The sequence below is a fragment of the Cavia porcellus genome, unplaced genomic scaffold, assembly GCF_034190915.1.
Source record: "Cavia porcellus strain 051 isolate PalLab524CR breed Dunkin Hartley unplaced genomic scaffold, mCavPor4.1 scaffold_7, whole genome shotgun sequence".
Lineage (NCBI taxonomy): Eukaryota > Metazoa > Chordata > Mammalia > Rodentia > Caviidae > Cavia > Cavia porcellus.
The window spans coordinates 19845977-19862514 of record NW_026947490.1 but is presented as its reverse complement, the minus strand read 5'-3'; the positions used below and the strand labels follow the sequence as shown (position 1 = coordinate 19862514).

The window sequence follows — 16538 nt, the reverse complement described above, 5'->3', positions numbered from 1 at the left end:
AAACATAAACTGAATATTTACTTATGCACAAACGTACACCCCACAAAGGTGGTGCGTACATAAATTACTCTGTAAACATGGAAACAATGAAACATATGATAGACAGAAAGCCTGAGCACGCACACACAAGAAGACAAATAAGGATAATCACGTCAGAGACATCTGTGAAAAAGCACTGAACAAAATGATACCAGCACACAGACATCTAGAAGCACACTAGAAACTTATGAAGAAGGCTGACTTTCAGGAGAAGATAAAGAAAAAAAATGAGTAGAGTGTCACAAATAAGGGAAGGCAGACAAGGTCCAAGTCTTGTGTAGGCTCCAGGCCCATGCAGAACTATTTGAGTGTCGAATGCTAGTTTATTCACTTTTTTCTTTAGTACCAGGGATTGAACTCACAACCTTGCAGTTGCCAGGGAGCCACTTATGCCACTGAGCTAAATCACTGGCTCCTAGTTTACTCATCTTTAGATGTTCCTAATGCACCAGACTTCTAGGAGACTACTTCAGAGGTCCACTTCCTATTCATAGCTTGCAGGGAGTGTTAATTTTTGGCTGGGTTAAAGAAGGACTGGGGAAGGAGTGTCCCCAAAAAACTCTCTCCCTTATCCTTTCCCCAAAAAGAAGCTTTGGGAAGCCAGAAAATGTAAAAGCCAAGATAGAGCCTAAAGCGGTGGTGGCAAACCTATGGCACATATGTTAATTGTTTTTATTTTATGACAAAAGATGCTAATATATGAGTTTTTTTCCCTAAACTAAAACTCAGCATTTAGGTTTAGTTGCAATGCTAGCACTTAGTGAAAATAAGTGGATTTTGGTTGCAGTTTGGGCACTTGTCTCTGAAAGGTTCACCATTACAGGCTTAGAGAAACTCTCACCTGTTTCTTCTTATGAATTACTAAGTTCTAATAAAGTAGCTAACATTTACTGTGCACTTTCTGCTTTGAACTAAGCATGAATTAATTTATATACCTTCACCAAAATAACCTAACAGATAGATGTTGTCCTTTATAGGGCTCAAAGGTCATCCTCATAGGCAGCCAAAGTAGTCACCTGTTCAAGATCGCACAAAAGAGGGATAAGATTAGGACTCTAATTCATGCCCTAACATTGCCATTAACCACTCATCCAAATAGGAGTCCATTTATGCAGAAAAGGAAACAGAGGTCCAATGAGAGGGAGGAAATTTCTTGGGTTCACCACTAGATTGGTCTTCAAGCATGTCACAAGACATGGCCACTAGCATGTGCCCCTTCTTTGTGATTCAGATATTTATCTCTTTCTCCATGTTTCAATAAAAGTTCCAAAGATAAACACACTTGAACTTTGTGGCCCCGAGTACTTCTCCCATTTTTACCTCTAACCCAAAAGCCCATGGGAGCCTGTCTAAACAATCAGGGCCCTTTTGGTGCCAACTTCACTGAGAAACAAGTTCTCTGAATTTCTCCCTCTGTCCTCCCCAAGAGAGGGAAGAGAGAGCCAGGCCGAAAGCCAACCCAGGTGCAGCCTGGTAATCAAGATTATGTGATTAGTACCTGCCAAGCCTGTGCTAATCCTCCTCTCTACTTCTTTTTCTTCCAATACCAACAACTTGCGTCTCTGCTTTGTTCTCTCCCCACAAGTATCAAAATCCAGCAGCATAGAACCAGTAGAGCAAGATAAGTCCTGGGAGTGCCAATGCCCCCTCCTCCACTTGTCCAAAGTCACAGTTACTGAGACAGGGTGCAACCCTGGAGGTATAACCATCAAAGCCCACCTGGTGCCCAGTGTCCACATTGGCTCCTTCCCAGGGTCTACCTGAGGTCTATCTCAAGCCCACATAAGACTAATCTCAGTACCCCCCTAATGTTCATGTCAGTATCTCCTGGGACCAACTTCAGAGCCTGAAAAGTGTCAGCCTTAGACTTTATTGAAGGCAACATTAATGAACACTCAGGACCACTGTCAGAACCCTTTTGGCTCCACAGAGGTTGGTTCTATTATTCTCTTGGTGTCAAATTCAGGGCCAGATTCTTCCCTATTCCCAGCAGGGTATATACTTGGAGGCAATCTCAGTGCCAGGCTGATGCCCTTCCCTGCCAGGGTGTACTCGACACCAATATCTGTATCTGCCAGGGTAACCCACTGCTGATGCCAATTTTGGTATCAACCTCCTGTTAAGTTTGGTCCTCATTTAGCCCCCTGGGGTAGCCTAGGCCAGGAATAGAAAGGAAAAGGGGAGAATTCCCTCACTTACTACATTGGTGGCCTCAGTGAGGTAGATTATAAACCAGTACAAAGATTACAAAATTCAAAAGATCATGCACACATAGATTTAACAATCTTCCTAGAATTCCACGAGCTCACCAAAAGCCTGCAGAAGAAAAGAAGACAATAGGACCATTCATCCTTTCTCTACCCTGACCTTCACAGGGTCCACTTTAATTCTTCCTGGTGTTTAATTAAATATCTGCTGCTAGAGTTTCTTCTGCCTTCTAACAACAGGCCTGGAGAAATCAAGAATCACCCATAAGGATTAAGCACACTTTTAAATATGACCTTCAGTTCCTGAAATATTCCCTTGCAATGGGTGGGAAAATCAAAGTCCAGAAAGGGGAGACTGAAAGTAGGAGAGACAGAAGGTTAAGCCCCTTGCTGTATGTGTCCCTTTCTTACATGTGCTTCCTGCCTCCCTCTCTATAATGACCTTAGTGCACACATCTATGAATAGAAAACATTCATGATAACAATAACAACAATAGAAATGGTTCAATGAACCCAGTGAGCTTCCCTAATGACCTGGGAGGTTCAGTGGAGCTTTTTAAAATTAGGGAAATTAGGATTTTCCATCAATTTTGTGGTTGTTATTCTTTGCCAATGCCTGGTCAGTCCCTGTGCCAATGATGACCAGGAGGTGTTTTTCTCTAATTCTGTGTAAAGCTTCACTGAAATGTGACTCATCTTCCACTCTCTTCCCAGACACACATAAGCAATGGAGGCCTTAAGTTCTATGGTGTCCATCCTGGCCTTAGTTTGATGTTCCCATGAGGACTCTGGATACAAGAGACAGCACAGGGCCAAAGTCAACCAGGTCAATATACCTGGATTTAGGTGCACACTTCAGGATTCTGCTGGACTTGATCTTCCATACACTTTTTCTCCTGGGAACTTCATCACACCCAAAATTTTGGTTCCTTTGGTTCCTTCCTTTGAGAATAGGACTCTCAAAGCCATATTCTTGGAATTTCCTCTCCTGCCATCTATAAAACCTCATTAGAAGTCTCCTCATTAGAAGTCACTCCTCATTAGAAGTCTCCCAAATCCATAGTCACACATCATGTCTTATGTCAATGAAACTAAGTCCTTAGAATTCACCTCTCTTGAGACTCTACAACCCATGCTTTGGGGTCCTTCTCACTCTGAGATCTTTATCCAAAGCCCAGAAGTTCCCATGCAAATATTCCAAAGTTTTCAGTTATGGAATTTATCTACTGCCCCCACCTCTTTGTAACCCACAGCCTTGGTATACTTCCTCTGCGGTAAAGAGGCTACTCCCTGTTAATGTTCTCAGATATTCACCTTCTCATTTCCTGGCTGTGAGCCAAAGTAGGTGGGGTGCACACCAGGAAGCATAGTTAGGAGGTGAAATGTGACAATTATATAATCAGGACCAAAGGCGGTCTCTTCCAGGGAGTATAAAGGCAAACCATCTCATCCATCGCCATTTGTCTGTTACCCTCACTGCCATCATGCTGGCCTCAGGGCTGCTTGTGGTAGCTTTGCTAGCCTGCCTGAGTGTAATGGTTTTGATGTCTGTCTGGCGACGGAGGAAGCTCTTGGGGAAGCTGCCTCCTGGACCCACTCCACTGCCCTTCATTGGGAACTACCTGCAGCTGAACACGGAGCAGATGTACAATTCCCTCATGAAGGTGTCACCAGGCAGGGGGATGAGTGAAACTGGCAGGTTGTTGGGGTCTACCCATTTAGCTAAGGATTTGTGTCAGAGATTGGTACAGTGAACCAGAATCTTAGAATAAGTTTGTTTTGAAGGTTCACCAACCAGGTCTTCAGTCCCTTGACTGGAAGAACTACACTCTGGTACTTGACTTCTGGGTACTCCGTCCGTACAGACAGTGGCCCCTGTAACCACTTCCACCCACTCCCACCAGATCAGCGAGCGCTATGGCCCTGTGTTCACAATTCACCTGGGGCCTCGCCGGATCGTGGTGCTGTGTGGACAGGATGCAGTAAAGGAGGCTCTGGTGGACCAGGCTGAGGAATTCAGTGGGCGAGGCGAGCAGGCCACCTTCGACTGGCTCTTTAAAGGCTATGGTAAGGGGGGCATCACATGGGTGAGTGTGTCCAGGAAGACGGTGGTCTCAGTTTCCCCAACGTTTCCCACTGCCTCATCTGCCCAATCAAGACTGTGGAGGCTCTTCTCTTTCCTCCACATGCCTGTTGCCTCTAATATGCTTGCTTCTGATCCTAGAGTTTCTGTGCCTAATGATCCTGTTGGTAACATTTTCCTCTAACTTTATTTGATTTTTCTTTTTGTCATCCTTGGCTTTTGTGCTTATAATCCTCTTTCCCTTTTCCTCCCTTTCTTGTTCTCTGTGCCAGAATCTCAGAAAATGTCCACTCCCAAACCTCCTTCCCTCTCTCCTGGCAACTAGCTCTCTTCTCTCCGTGTTGTCTCTGTTTTTCTCCCCCTATTTTTCTTTCTTTTCCAGTTCAGTTTGGAGTCCTTCGCAATTTGGACTTCCACCTCCAGCTCTGCAGCCTCACTTCCCCTCCTTCTGTCATCCACCTTTTCACTCTCATTCTTTCCATCCTGCCTTTTATTGGAGTCTCTGTGTCTGCTGCGTCTGTATTGCCACTAGGTTGCTCCTCTGATTGCTTTCTTTGATGTGGTCTCTATGTCTTTTTATAGGTTTCTCATCTAGAGTCTGTATCTCTAGCAGTGCAGCCCTCTGGTTCTGTATGCATCTCCCTCTATCTCTGCACAACCTCACACCTTTCCAGGAGTCCTTTGAGGTGGTCCGTGTCTTCCTCCCGCCCTCCTTTCTGACAACTCCCTTTCCATGCACTCACCTCCGCAGGTGTTGCGTTCAGCAACGGAGAGCGCGCCAAACAACTCCGGCGCTTTTCCATCACCACGCTGCGGGACTTTGGCGTGGGCAAGCGCGGCATCGAGGAACGCATCCAGGAGGAGGCGGGCTTCCTCATCCAGGCTTTCCGGGACACGCGTGGTGAGCTGTAGCTGCGCAGGGCTCGGGAAGGAGAGGGAAAGAAGTGCAAGGCCTGCGCCTGCAGGCAGGCTGGGAACTGGGTGGGAGAAGAATGTCAGGCTTCCTGCTTGCGGTCTGGCGCCAGGAGTTCGGCTGATCCCTGCAGTTCTGTATCCACCTCTCTTAAGGCAGCCCCATCTCCCCGCCGTTTCCTCCCTCCCAAACCCTGCAGGCGCGTTCATTGATCCCACCTTCTACCTGAGCCGTACAGTCTCCAATGTCATCAGCTCCATTGTCTTCGGGGACCGCTTTGAGTACGAGGACAAAGAGTTCCTGTCGCTGTTGCGCATGATGCTGGGGAGCTTCCAGTTCACGGCTACCTCCACCGGGCAGGTAAGCTGCTGGCTCTAAGTTCCCTGCTACGACCTGCCAACCCCGTCCCCACCCAGCCTCAGGTGTCCCAACCACCCACCCCCTCCACACAAGGTCCCCTAAAAAAATCTGTCACTGAGGGAGACAACAGCAGTTCCACCAGAACCCAGCACAGGTGTCCAATATCCAGTCTCCAAGGACATCTGGATATCTCAAGGTGCCCCAAAAGAGAACCTGTGGACAAGCTAGATGCTTAAATGCCTGAGCACGTGGACAGGTGCTGAAATTAAGATTCCACATATGAATAGCCAGGGCAGGATGTTCCCCAAACACCCAAAGAAGTGTCATTTAACACAACTCACTCATATACAAAAAAATTTTTCTGTGCAGCTCACTTGAATATTAGACAGGTGAACGGTATTCCCCTTACTTTCACACCTGAACACCAGCCCTTCTTTTATTCCTGAAAATATTTAAGAAATCTCCAATCCAAATCCTATAAACATATGAACAACTGTCCCCAGTTGAGCTTTCCTGAATGCCTAAACACATAAATAAATGACCTCTCATGAGAATCCTACTGGAAAATCTCCACAACCAGGTATCTTGCAGTGCATCCTTACCTGAATACCTGAAACCAATATGTGTACTCCAGGCCATTGCACCTAAACTCTTGGACAATAACCCTCATACTTAACCTTTATGAAAATTTATATATATGGTGCCATCCAATCCCACCTGAATCCTAAACACCTAGAAAACCGCCTGATTCCCATGCTTTCCTTGCCCTGAGACAGTTTTCATCCACTGGGTCCTGGCACTGACAGGTTTCTTTTCTTTGCTTCCTCTCTCCACAACCCTCAGCTCTATGAGATGTTCTCTTCAGTAATGAAGCACCTGCCAGGACCGCAGCAACAAGCCTTTAAAGAGCTTCAGGGGCTTGAGGACTTCATAACCAAGAAGGTGGAGCAGAACCAGCGCACACTGGACCCCAATTCCCCAAGGGACTTCATTGACTCCTTTCTTATCCGCATGCTGGAGGTGCAACCAACAGCCAGGGTGGGGAGGGCCAAAGCCAGGTAGGGAGGAGGGGAGCAGGAACCCATTCACAGGACCCCTCACCAAAATGATCTTCACCATCCCAGTCATGATTAAATACCATTTTTCCATTTCCTGGGTCCTTATGCACAGGTAGAATTTGTGCATGAAAATTATGACAGTAACTGCCTGTACAACACTGCTGCAAGCCAGGAATTATATTATAAGTTCTTGATGGTATCTTTTAATCATAACAGATCTTTAACAGGGTTTTGTTATTATGACTCCAATTTTACAAACGAGGAAACTGTAGACCAGAGAGCGTACATGGCTTCCCTGGGGTCACAAGGAAGCAGTGAGCTCTAGCTCAAACCTGTTCTCTCTTAGACTGGTGCCCTTGACCACTATGCTCTGTATCCTTTTGTACCCTAGTCATCAGATACACCTGTTTGGACAGGTGGCTGGCCTCACAGGTGTACTAAATGGAAGGTCCTCACCCTCGTATCTCCTCAGCCTTCCATCTGTGCATATTGGAGATGAAGTTTTATGCAGTATAAAATTAAAAGTTTCAAAGGAAAGGATTCTTCCACAAGAAGCCTCAAGATGTTTAGTATAGCAAAGGATGCTGTCACTCAAAGTCCTCAGTCTGTCCCAGAAACACTTCCTTACTCTCACTGACTCACTCCACCTTGACATTTCTGCCCATCTTTCTCAGAGCAGTTCCTTAACCCTAATTTTCTAAATATTCCTACCATTTAAAAAATGATGACTGAGCTGATCATTAAATAACAGATGGCCACCTACATGAAGAGTGTGGAAGAGCATTTCAGGCAGAGGCAGCAGCCTGGGTAAAGGCCTGGAAACTGGAGAGGGCCTGGCAGATCGGGGGTCCCCGTTCCAACTTTAGGCCTGTTTATGAGAGAATTGGGTCAAAGTAGAACTCCAAGGGCATGAGACTAGGCCTCACTGAAAGCCCTCTTTCCCTGCAGGAGAAGCAGAACCCCAACACAGAGTTCTACATGAAGAACTTGGTACTGACTACACTAAACCTCTTCTTTGCGGGCACAGAGACTGTCAGCACGACCCTGCGCTATGGTTTCCTTCTGCTCATGAAGCACCCAGAGGTGGAGGGTAAGGCAGAGGAAGCAGGGAAGTGGAGACTACAAATCCTTCAACTCCCGTGAACCTGCTCTACAAGGACCCCACTTCTTCCAGGTCCCTGGACACTCAGACACACCCTCCTGTGCAGAGATAAGGCAGTACTGAGCAGATAGAAAGAAGCTGAATTTCGCTAGTTGATAAAATCATGGAAGGGTGTGAACTGATCAGGAAAATTCTTCTGTGCTAAGCTCACTGCTAGCTTCCTCCCACATCCCTGGTCATCCCCTTCTTTTTGCCTCACCTCTGATGTTGGCATGATTAGATGAACAGGATCCTGCTCCAGCAATGTGTATGGCAACATTTTTTGAGTGTCTACAAGCTTGTGTATATAGATGCTTGTAATGCATCCAGTTTTATAAATCACTTGTGTCCATACCCCTGATTACCTAATACATTCACTCTTTCCCTCTAGCCAAGATCCATGAGGAGATTGACCGAGTGATTGGCAAGAACCGTCAGCCTAAGTTTGAAGACAGGGCCAAGATGCCCTACACAGAGGCAGTGATCCATGAGATCCAAAGATTTGGAGACATGATTCCCATGGGCCTGGCTCGCAGGGTCACCAAGGACACCAAGTTTCGAGACTTCCTCATTCCCAAGGTGCCACTATACAGTGCCCTATACAGTGCACTACACAGGGATCATTGATCCATTCCCTGGGGCTCTACCACCCTATCCCCATTAGAAGCTTCCCTGCTCATGTCCTACTCCCTCAATCAAGGATTTCCTCAACCACTATATATTCTTATTGTTGGCATTCAGAGATCACTGTATCCCTTGTCTCTCTCCCTCTGATGCCTCAGAGAATTTAACTCCTGTCTCAGGGACTCAGACATTCTCCAGAGCTGCTAACTCTGTGCTTCCCAATTTCCTTCACTAGGGAGCCCTCTAACACCTTTCAACACATTCATCTCTCAACTCTTAGCAATTCCCTCTTCCCTGCCAGGGCACTGAAGTGTTCCCTATGCTGGGCTCTGTGCTGAGAGACCCCAAGTTCTTCTCCAACCCCCGAGATTTCTACCCTCAGCACTTCCTGGATGAGAACGGACAGTTTAAGAAGAGCGATGCTTTTGTGCCCTTTTCCATTGGTAAGAGTCTATTTCTTGCTGCTTAAATACTGCCCAGACCATTGGGGACAGCTTCTTTGGGTTCCCCTTATGTAAGGTGCAGCCTGTGTCTTTCTCTAGCTGGGAAGTTTCTCTTGGATTCTACTGTTTGGGAAACCTCTTAAAACCCAGCTTCTAATGTGTATCATGTGTCTATACCCAGGAAAAATGAAAGAGATGATTAAACATCATTTAGAGACAGAAAGTGAATGGGCAGAGTGAGTTAGATTTTTCCAAGGATACACAATCAATTTTTCAGATTCTAAGAAAAGAGACTTAGGCCCATGCTTAAGTGTATATTTGAAGAGAAGGGGCATCTAAACTTCCTGTTGCTAGAGCCTGACATCAATCACTCTACTTCATGTACAAGGAAACTGAAGCTCTGAGAGATTTCAAGGCTTCTGGAAAGGCCTCTCAGGCCACAATAATGCAGCCTTTATTTCCCAGGACAATGTGACTGGGCTTCAGTGTAAAGGGAGGTTTCAGCGAGCCCTCGTTTCAGCAGCACCCTTCTTTCTTCTCCTCCTCAGGAAAGCGATACTGTTTTGGAGAAGGCCTGGCTAGAATGGAGCTCTTCCTTTTCCTCACCACCATCATGCAGAACTTCCGTTTCAAGTCCCCACAGGTGCCCAAGGAAATTGATGTGTCCCCAAAACATGTGGGCTTTGCCACCATCCCACCCAACTACACCATGAGTTTCCTGCTTCGCTAAGTCGGCTGTGCCAAGGCAGAGACGGGAAGGAAGGGGGGTGGGACAGGGCTATGAGAGTGGCTAGTGGGTAGAATATGGCTGAGAGAAATGTTGGGGCCTGGGATCTCTATGTTTCCACAAACAAGCGCTACACAAAAAGCTTTCCCATGCAGACACTCAGAGAATTCATCCTATTATAAGGACTATAATAGAGATCAAAAAATGGGAAGGGGTCTCCTGTTCTCTGAACCCTACAGGATTCATAATTAGCTATCATTATCATGTTTCTCAATTTATTTTATCTATGTCTTACAACATAGAATCTATGAATGGGCTTACTTGTGCTTTCTAAAATAAGGATAAGGATAAACCTATAGAAAAATATCATTACCGATGTGTTGGTTCCCAACCCATCAGAATCAAACTGCACTCATCCATGTGCATGTCTCCTTAAGAGGCTTCAGCAAACTCTGTTCAAGAAATCTTAAGAACTGTGGAGTAACCAAACTATCACCACAACTACCGAAGCTAAAATTAAAAATCTTGGAATCTCAGATATCTAAGATTCAGATATCTTAGACTCAAAACCTTTGGGTCATTCATGCCTGGAATTCTTGGCACTCAGAATTTTTATCAGAGGTTTCCCTGCACATATCTTTGGGAATCAAATTCCAAGCCTTTTGGCAGTGGGGAACTTACATCCTTCAAACCCAATGTTCCTTCTCAGAAAGAGTCATGAATAGAACGAGGGATTGGAGCAAGTGAATGTTACCAGTGAGACGTGCCTCTTGGGTAAGGCACAGTAGCTAGTAGGCCTCATAAATTCACATAATCCTCAAACCTAAATGTGGGGGAAAGCAGTGTATCATGAAGGTGTTCTGGGGTGCTGACAGAAGCCACAGTCTAGTCACCCACACCTAGTTCACGCTTCTCCAGACACTCTCAGCTCTGAAACTCTTTCAGGGCTAACACCAACTGTTCTGTGGGAGTGAGATGACAAGAGGAGCCTTGTTGTTATTCTTTTCAGTTCATGGTTGTGACATGTAACATTTACAGTCAATGTGGTTATTTGGTTCCTGTACATGGCATATCTTAATTTTTCTTACTTCTTCTTGTCTTCCCATTTTCCTCTTGCCTGTAGTTTCCTGACCTCTTTCCATTTGCAAGCAAACTATCTGCTTGCTTCCTTCTATTTCTCTCTCATTTTGCTCTTTGTATTTTGCCTTACTCAAATGAAAACTATCATATGGTATTTGTTATGGTTTGTGTCTGGATGTCCTCCCTAGAGTCTCATGCAGTCATGGTAGATGGACTGTTTAGAGGTGGCTGAATCTAGAGTTTGTGACTGATTTATGATCTTATACTGGGATTAAGAGTGTGAGTGCTACACCTACCTTAGGGTGTGTAGTTTATATACAATATAAGGAACAGAAAGAGGCTTGCTGTTTCCTCTTCTCTTGCTGGTTTTGGTGTCTTCTGCTGCCAGGCTACTCTGCTTAGAGCCAGCCCATTATGGATTGAAACCTCTAAAACCTGTGAGTTAAATAAACCTCTCCTCCTTCAACCTTGGATGTCAGGCATTTTGTCTCAGCAAGGAAAGAAAAGTTACTAAGCTTGTATGTCTGATTTATTTCACTCAATATTATATTTTCCAGGTGCATTCATTTTCCAACAAATGTCTCAAATTTGTCATTTTTTAAATGATTGAGTAGTATTCCATTATATATAGATACTATACTTTCTTTGTGATTGCCTTATTCATGCACAATTTCAGATCCTGACAAGTGTCCTCAAAGCAACTGAAGTGCTCTGCTGACTCTAATCTACCATGATGAATCTCTCACCAAAAACTATTATGATATAGTGATGGCTTGTGATATTAGTGTATGTGATAGTATTAATCTCTAAATTACAGGAGATGGAACTGAGTCTTTCTGAGATCCCTTTTGCTTTTACAGTCTCTGGTATAAACTTTCCATGATTTACATCTATACAGGGAAAGGGAGTAAGAATATTTGGGAACTTCCCTCCCTCTCCCTGCCTGAGCAAAGCCAGACCTTACTCTTATAAAGTTTTAAAAGAAAAATGGTTTTACAGTCATCCAGAGAGATGAGATAGAAGAGAAAGAGAAAAAATACTACAGAGTAACAGAGACTAGAGGCTGCCAGAAAACCCTAAAGGGAGACCCAGAGAAACTGAGCCTAGAGACTGAAATTTCTACACAGCAAGTGACTTACACAAGGACAGAAGAGCAGAGAGAGACACAGGGAATGGGACAAAAGACTGTAGATACTGAGAGACACTGGAGAAAGTGTAATAAGAGGTCTCTTATTCTTGTTGCTTGACTCTTCCTCTTCATCTTTTCCTCTCTTTTCCCTTCCTTATCTCCCTCTGTCCCTTCTCTATTCTCTATCTCTGCATCTCTTCCCTTATTTGTTTTTTTCTTCTGAACTCATCTTTACACATTTCTGTATATGTTATACTCTCTGCATCTGTTCATGGCTGGTATCTGTATGGGTTTTCATCATGTGCCTCAGTGCTGCATTGAACAGGGTACAGCTTGGGGAGGAGGGTCCCAGAGCTGTCCTCATTGTAGTCAAGGTTCAGGCTGTACAGCAGGGAATTCCTTATGGTCCCCAAAGGCTGACATCAGAGATGTGGGACGAGGGGAACTAAGGACTGGGGATTTAGATAAGGATAGTTTTGGAGTATAGGTTGTCTCTCTTTTTTCATTCCCCTTGAACTTCTGAGTTGCAGACAATGTAAATGACTGTATTCTCTGAAATAGTACTATTCTGTAATAGATTGAGAGCTACTATTTCTGTAATAGACTGAAAGTCACAGATATGTTACTCTCAGATGCAATCTACTTTAAAATCATGAAACTACATTTTCCACTCCAGTAGAATGTACTATTTCATGAAGGTTGAGATTTTACTGACAATTGGGTTTGTGAAGTTTCAACTACAAGTGTTCCATTGGTATTTAGTAAATGATTTCTCACTCTGTGAATAACAAACCAAATAGTCAAAAAGCACTGCTAAAGTAAATTGACTGCAGGGAGAAACTGCAAAACTCACAAATACGTGGAAATTTTAAAACTCACACTTAAAATATCTTTTAATGGGCAAATAAAATTGCAATTTATGAAGCAGTTTACCATGTTTAGATATATGTATATATTGTGAAATGGCTGAACATGACAATGAAACAATATTTATTTATAAACAGTAGATGGAAGAATATATAAACTATATAAAATAATAAAAGATGAAAACAAAACATAATATATAAAACATACGGAATCCAGCAAATGCATCTGAGTGGACAGCAGCAAATTAAAAGCAAAAAGACATATTAAAAATGATGAAAGATATAATAACTTTAAAAACCAGATTAATTTATTTTAAATGGCAAATTATCATATATTTTATATGACATAATGTTTTGACATTCATCAAATCAATGATTTAACTCTATAGTATATGGTAGTAAAATTTTGCAGACTTAATAGAAGACACATAATTATGGGACTATTTTATAATATTCACCCAAAAAGTCAAATGCAGAAGAGTGCAAGAGATCTGTCCATACACTTGAGATCCAAAGAATCCAGCTGAGGGTCAGGATCCCACATCAATGTCCTGCATGAGTCCAGCTGAAGACCTAGAGCCCATGGCAGTGTCCTCCACCAGTCCAGCTGGAAGTCTAGACTTTATGACAATGTCTAATGCAAGTCTGTATTGGTCCCAAAAATGAAGTGTGGTGGATGAAAAGTAAATAAGGGAGAGACAAAGTTATGAGATCAGGATGCTACAGTCTCTAGGACCAAAGCCCAAATTACACTTTTCTCTGGCTTTTGATTACAGCATTTTTTTTTTTTACAACGCAGAAGGATGTCAGAAGGGCAAAATACAGAGTGGTGAAAACTTAATTGTTTAACTATTCCACTGACCTTTTTTTTGGCTATGCCTGGCCTACATGTTTACCATTCCTTTGGATACTTCTTAGCAAGGTGTCTTGTTGTCCTAGCAGCATTCCACTGAGACTCAATGTCCTGCATTAATTTCCTTTAACACAAACATTTGTAAGGCTTCCTCCAGAACAATCAGATGGCCCCGTAGAGCACAAAGGCCCTGGGGTAACCTCAGCTTCAAGGAGGGTAAATTAATCTATGACCCACAGATCAGTACTGGGAAGGGCAAAAGGTCAGTGGTGGAAGAAAAAAAGTCTGTACTAGTGAAATAAAGAATTTGTACTAGCAGGCTAAAGGATCTTTCCTGGATACTGGAAACAATGCTCAAGGTAAGGTTCAGAGATTCCTTAAAGAGAACTGCAGCCATCCTCGGTGGCAATGAGTACCCAAGCTCCTCCAGTGAAAGCCAGCATGACAGCAGGATTCCTCTTCTCCAAGATAATCAACAGCACAGCATTTTCCCCTCCAGTTTTTCTTTTATACTGTTGGCAGCAATTCTCAGATGGGCTATCCATAACCAGCAGCATGCTGATTCAGTTCAGCCTGGTGTTACAAGTCAATTCATTAGTTAATCCACCACACATTACAAAGGATATGAATAAGAAGAGAAGATTAAACTAAAACCAGCACAAGGAATTAATAAAGAGCAAGGGTTAATAATATAGATCATAGAAAACCTGCAGTGAAAATTATTAAAATCAAAAGTTGCACAAGGTACAGACTTTATAATCAAAGTAAAATTGCAGATCCACATTCTTGAAAAACATACAAACAAAAACCCTCAGCACAATCCTAATTTATCAAATTCAATGGTATATTGAAAAAGTAAACACCATGACTATGTGAAATAACCCTATCATGCAAAGTGATTCAACATCAGTGTGGGACATGATGGTGAATGCCCATTGTCCTAGCGCTTTGATAGGCAGAAGTTACAGGATTCCAACTGAGTTCTGTCAAGGCCCACTCAGCAAGATGCTATCTCAAAACAAAATCAAAGTTTGGAATGTAGCTCAGTGGTTAAGGTCCTGGGCTTAATCCCCATTACTAAAACAAAAACAAACAATATCTCAGTATGATATACTAAAAATAAAAAGAAAATAAAAAGTATGATATACTAAAAATAAAAAGAAACCACACAGTATCTCAATTTATTCAGATCTTACATAATTCAACACTCTTTTATGATAAAAACACTCAGAAACAGGAGCTTCCTCAAGCTGGGAAAAAAAAGATGTTTATTATAACATATTCACATTACATACACCTTTCAGTGGCACAAGACTGAAAGTTTCAACCTTAAGATTGGGAAGCTAAAAATACATGCTTTTTCCACTGCTGCTTCTCATAGCTCTGGAAGGTCTACCCAGAACATTTAGACAAGAACAAAGAAAGTCTTCCAATTTAAAATAGAGGTGAAAAAATTTGAAGCATAAACATAAAAGCTATTGAAAGCATTTATAAAGAAGTTCAACAAAATTTTAGGTTACAAACACCACAGACAAAATCTGTTGTGGTTCTAGACACAAACTGTGTGTCACCCAAAAATGAACTGATAAAGATTCAACCCTCCACCCCTAGGAATCTCAATGTGATCTGGAGGAACCTAGGTGTCTGGCCCATTCCCCTACACAGTGGGATGGGCATCCAGTGCAGGAAGTGCCATGGCCTTGGCCATCAGCTCACCCAGAGGAACCCAGGGTAAATATACTCTAACAAGGGGAAGCACTTTGCATGCAAGCTACTAACTTAGGACTACGGTCTAAGGTACAAAATCAGTTCTTATCAGTTTGTCAGTTTCTAAACTGTGCTTGATTCCATCATTGTTGCTAATTGTAGCTAGGATATCGCATCTGTTGTAATCAGTTGTTCTGCCTTGTGTAACAATATTAGGAAGCTCTGGGATAATAATCCCAACACAGCCCTATACCAAAAGACTCGGGACGAGCCAAACAGAAACCAACATTCCACTCTCAATTAACTGAGAAAGTAAGGTCTTGAAACAGACACAAACCAAGAAAGTGCTATACACAGAAAATATCCATGAAGAACAGACTTTTCTTTGAGAGGCCTTGATATAGTGATAGTGCTACCTACCACCAAAACTCACAAGGATCATAACAGAAAACAAAATAAAAATTTTTGAAATAGAAAAGGTCCAGACAAATGAGCAAAATGCAATCTTATGTCTTTAGCCCACCCAGAAAAAATCCAGGAGATATTGACAAAGAATAAATTTGAAGTCACATACCTGAAATTTCTAAAATAATAGCAGCTGAAGTAAAGAAGCAATACCATGAGGCTGCAGAGTATATCAGATCAGATATAAACTCTGTAAAAAAGTAAAAAAAGAAATGAAAAAATTTCTTTTTATAAATGAAATAATTGCTGAACATATCTTTAAAAGACACAGATAAAAATAGAGGAACACAGGAAAATTATGGAAACTTTGAATGAACAATATAGGCAAGAATTAGCATGCATGAAACAGATTCAAAGAGACATTCAGGGAATTAAAAATTTCATTGGAAGCTGGCAAAACAGCTTGAATGAAACTGAACATAGACTTCCAGACCTTGAAGTATCATGGATAGCAATCATAAAAGCAAAAGTATCTTAAAAATAACAAAGGATCAGGAAAAAGCAGTTCAACGGCTGAAAAATGATGCAAAGAAAAACAACTTAAGTTTGATTTGTGTGAATGAAAAAGCAAAGGTCAACATAAATGACATAGAAAGACTACCTGCAGAAGTAATACTAGAAAATTTCCCAAGCATTGACAAAGAATCTGATATACAAAATCGTGGTGTACGTAAAACTCCAGGTAGTGATGATCAACATAAATGTATACCCAGACATATGATAAGATCTTAGAAACTTAACACAAGAAAAGAATACTTAAAGCTATTAGAAAAAAAATGGATTGCCTGTAAAAGAAAGTTCACCTGAATCATGGCAGACTTCTCCCCACAAACCCTCAAGTCA

The 16538-nt window shown here is 42.6% G+C and overlaps 1 protein-coding gene across 1 annotated transcript; it reads left to right on the top strand.

Annotated features, from left to right (window-relative positions):
• Positions 1-3686: 3686 nt before the first annotated feature.
• On the top strand, positions 3687-11141 carry LOC100719371 (cytochrome P450 2A13). The gene is made up of 9 exons (XM_013159452.3): positions 3687-3910; positions 4151-4313; positions 5081-5230; positions 5442-5602; positions 6446-6622; positions 7609-7750; positions 8193-8380; positions 8727-8868; positions 9417-11141. The coding sequence occupies exons 1-9, from the start codon at positions 3731-3733 to the stop codon at positions 9596-9598; spliced, it is 1485 nt and encodes a 494-aa protein (XP_013014906.3). The 5' UTR covers positions 3687-3730; the 3' UTR covers positions 9599-11141.
• The last annotated feature ends 5397 nt before the right edge of the window (positions 11142-16538 follow it).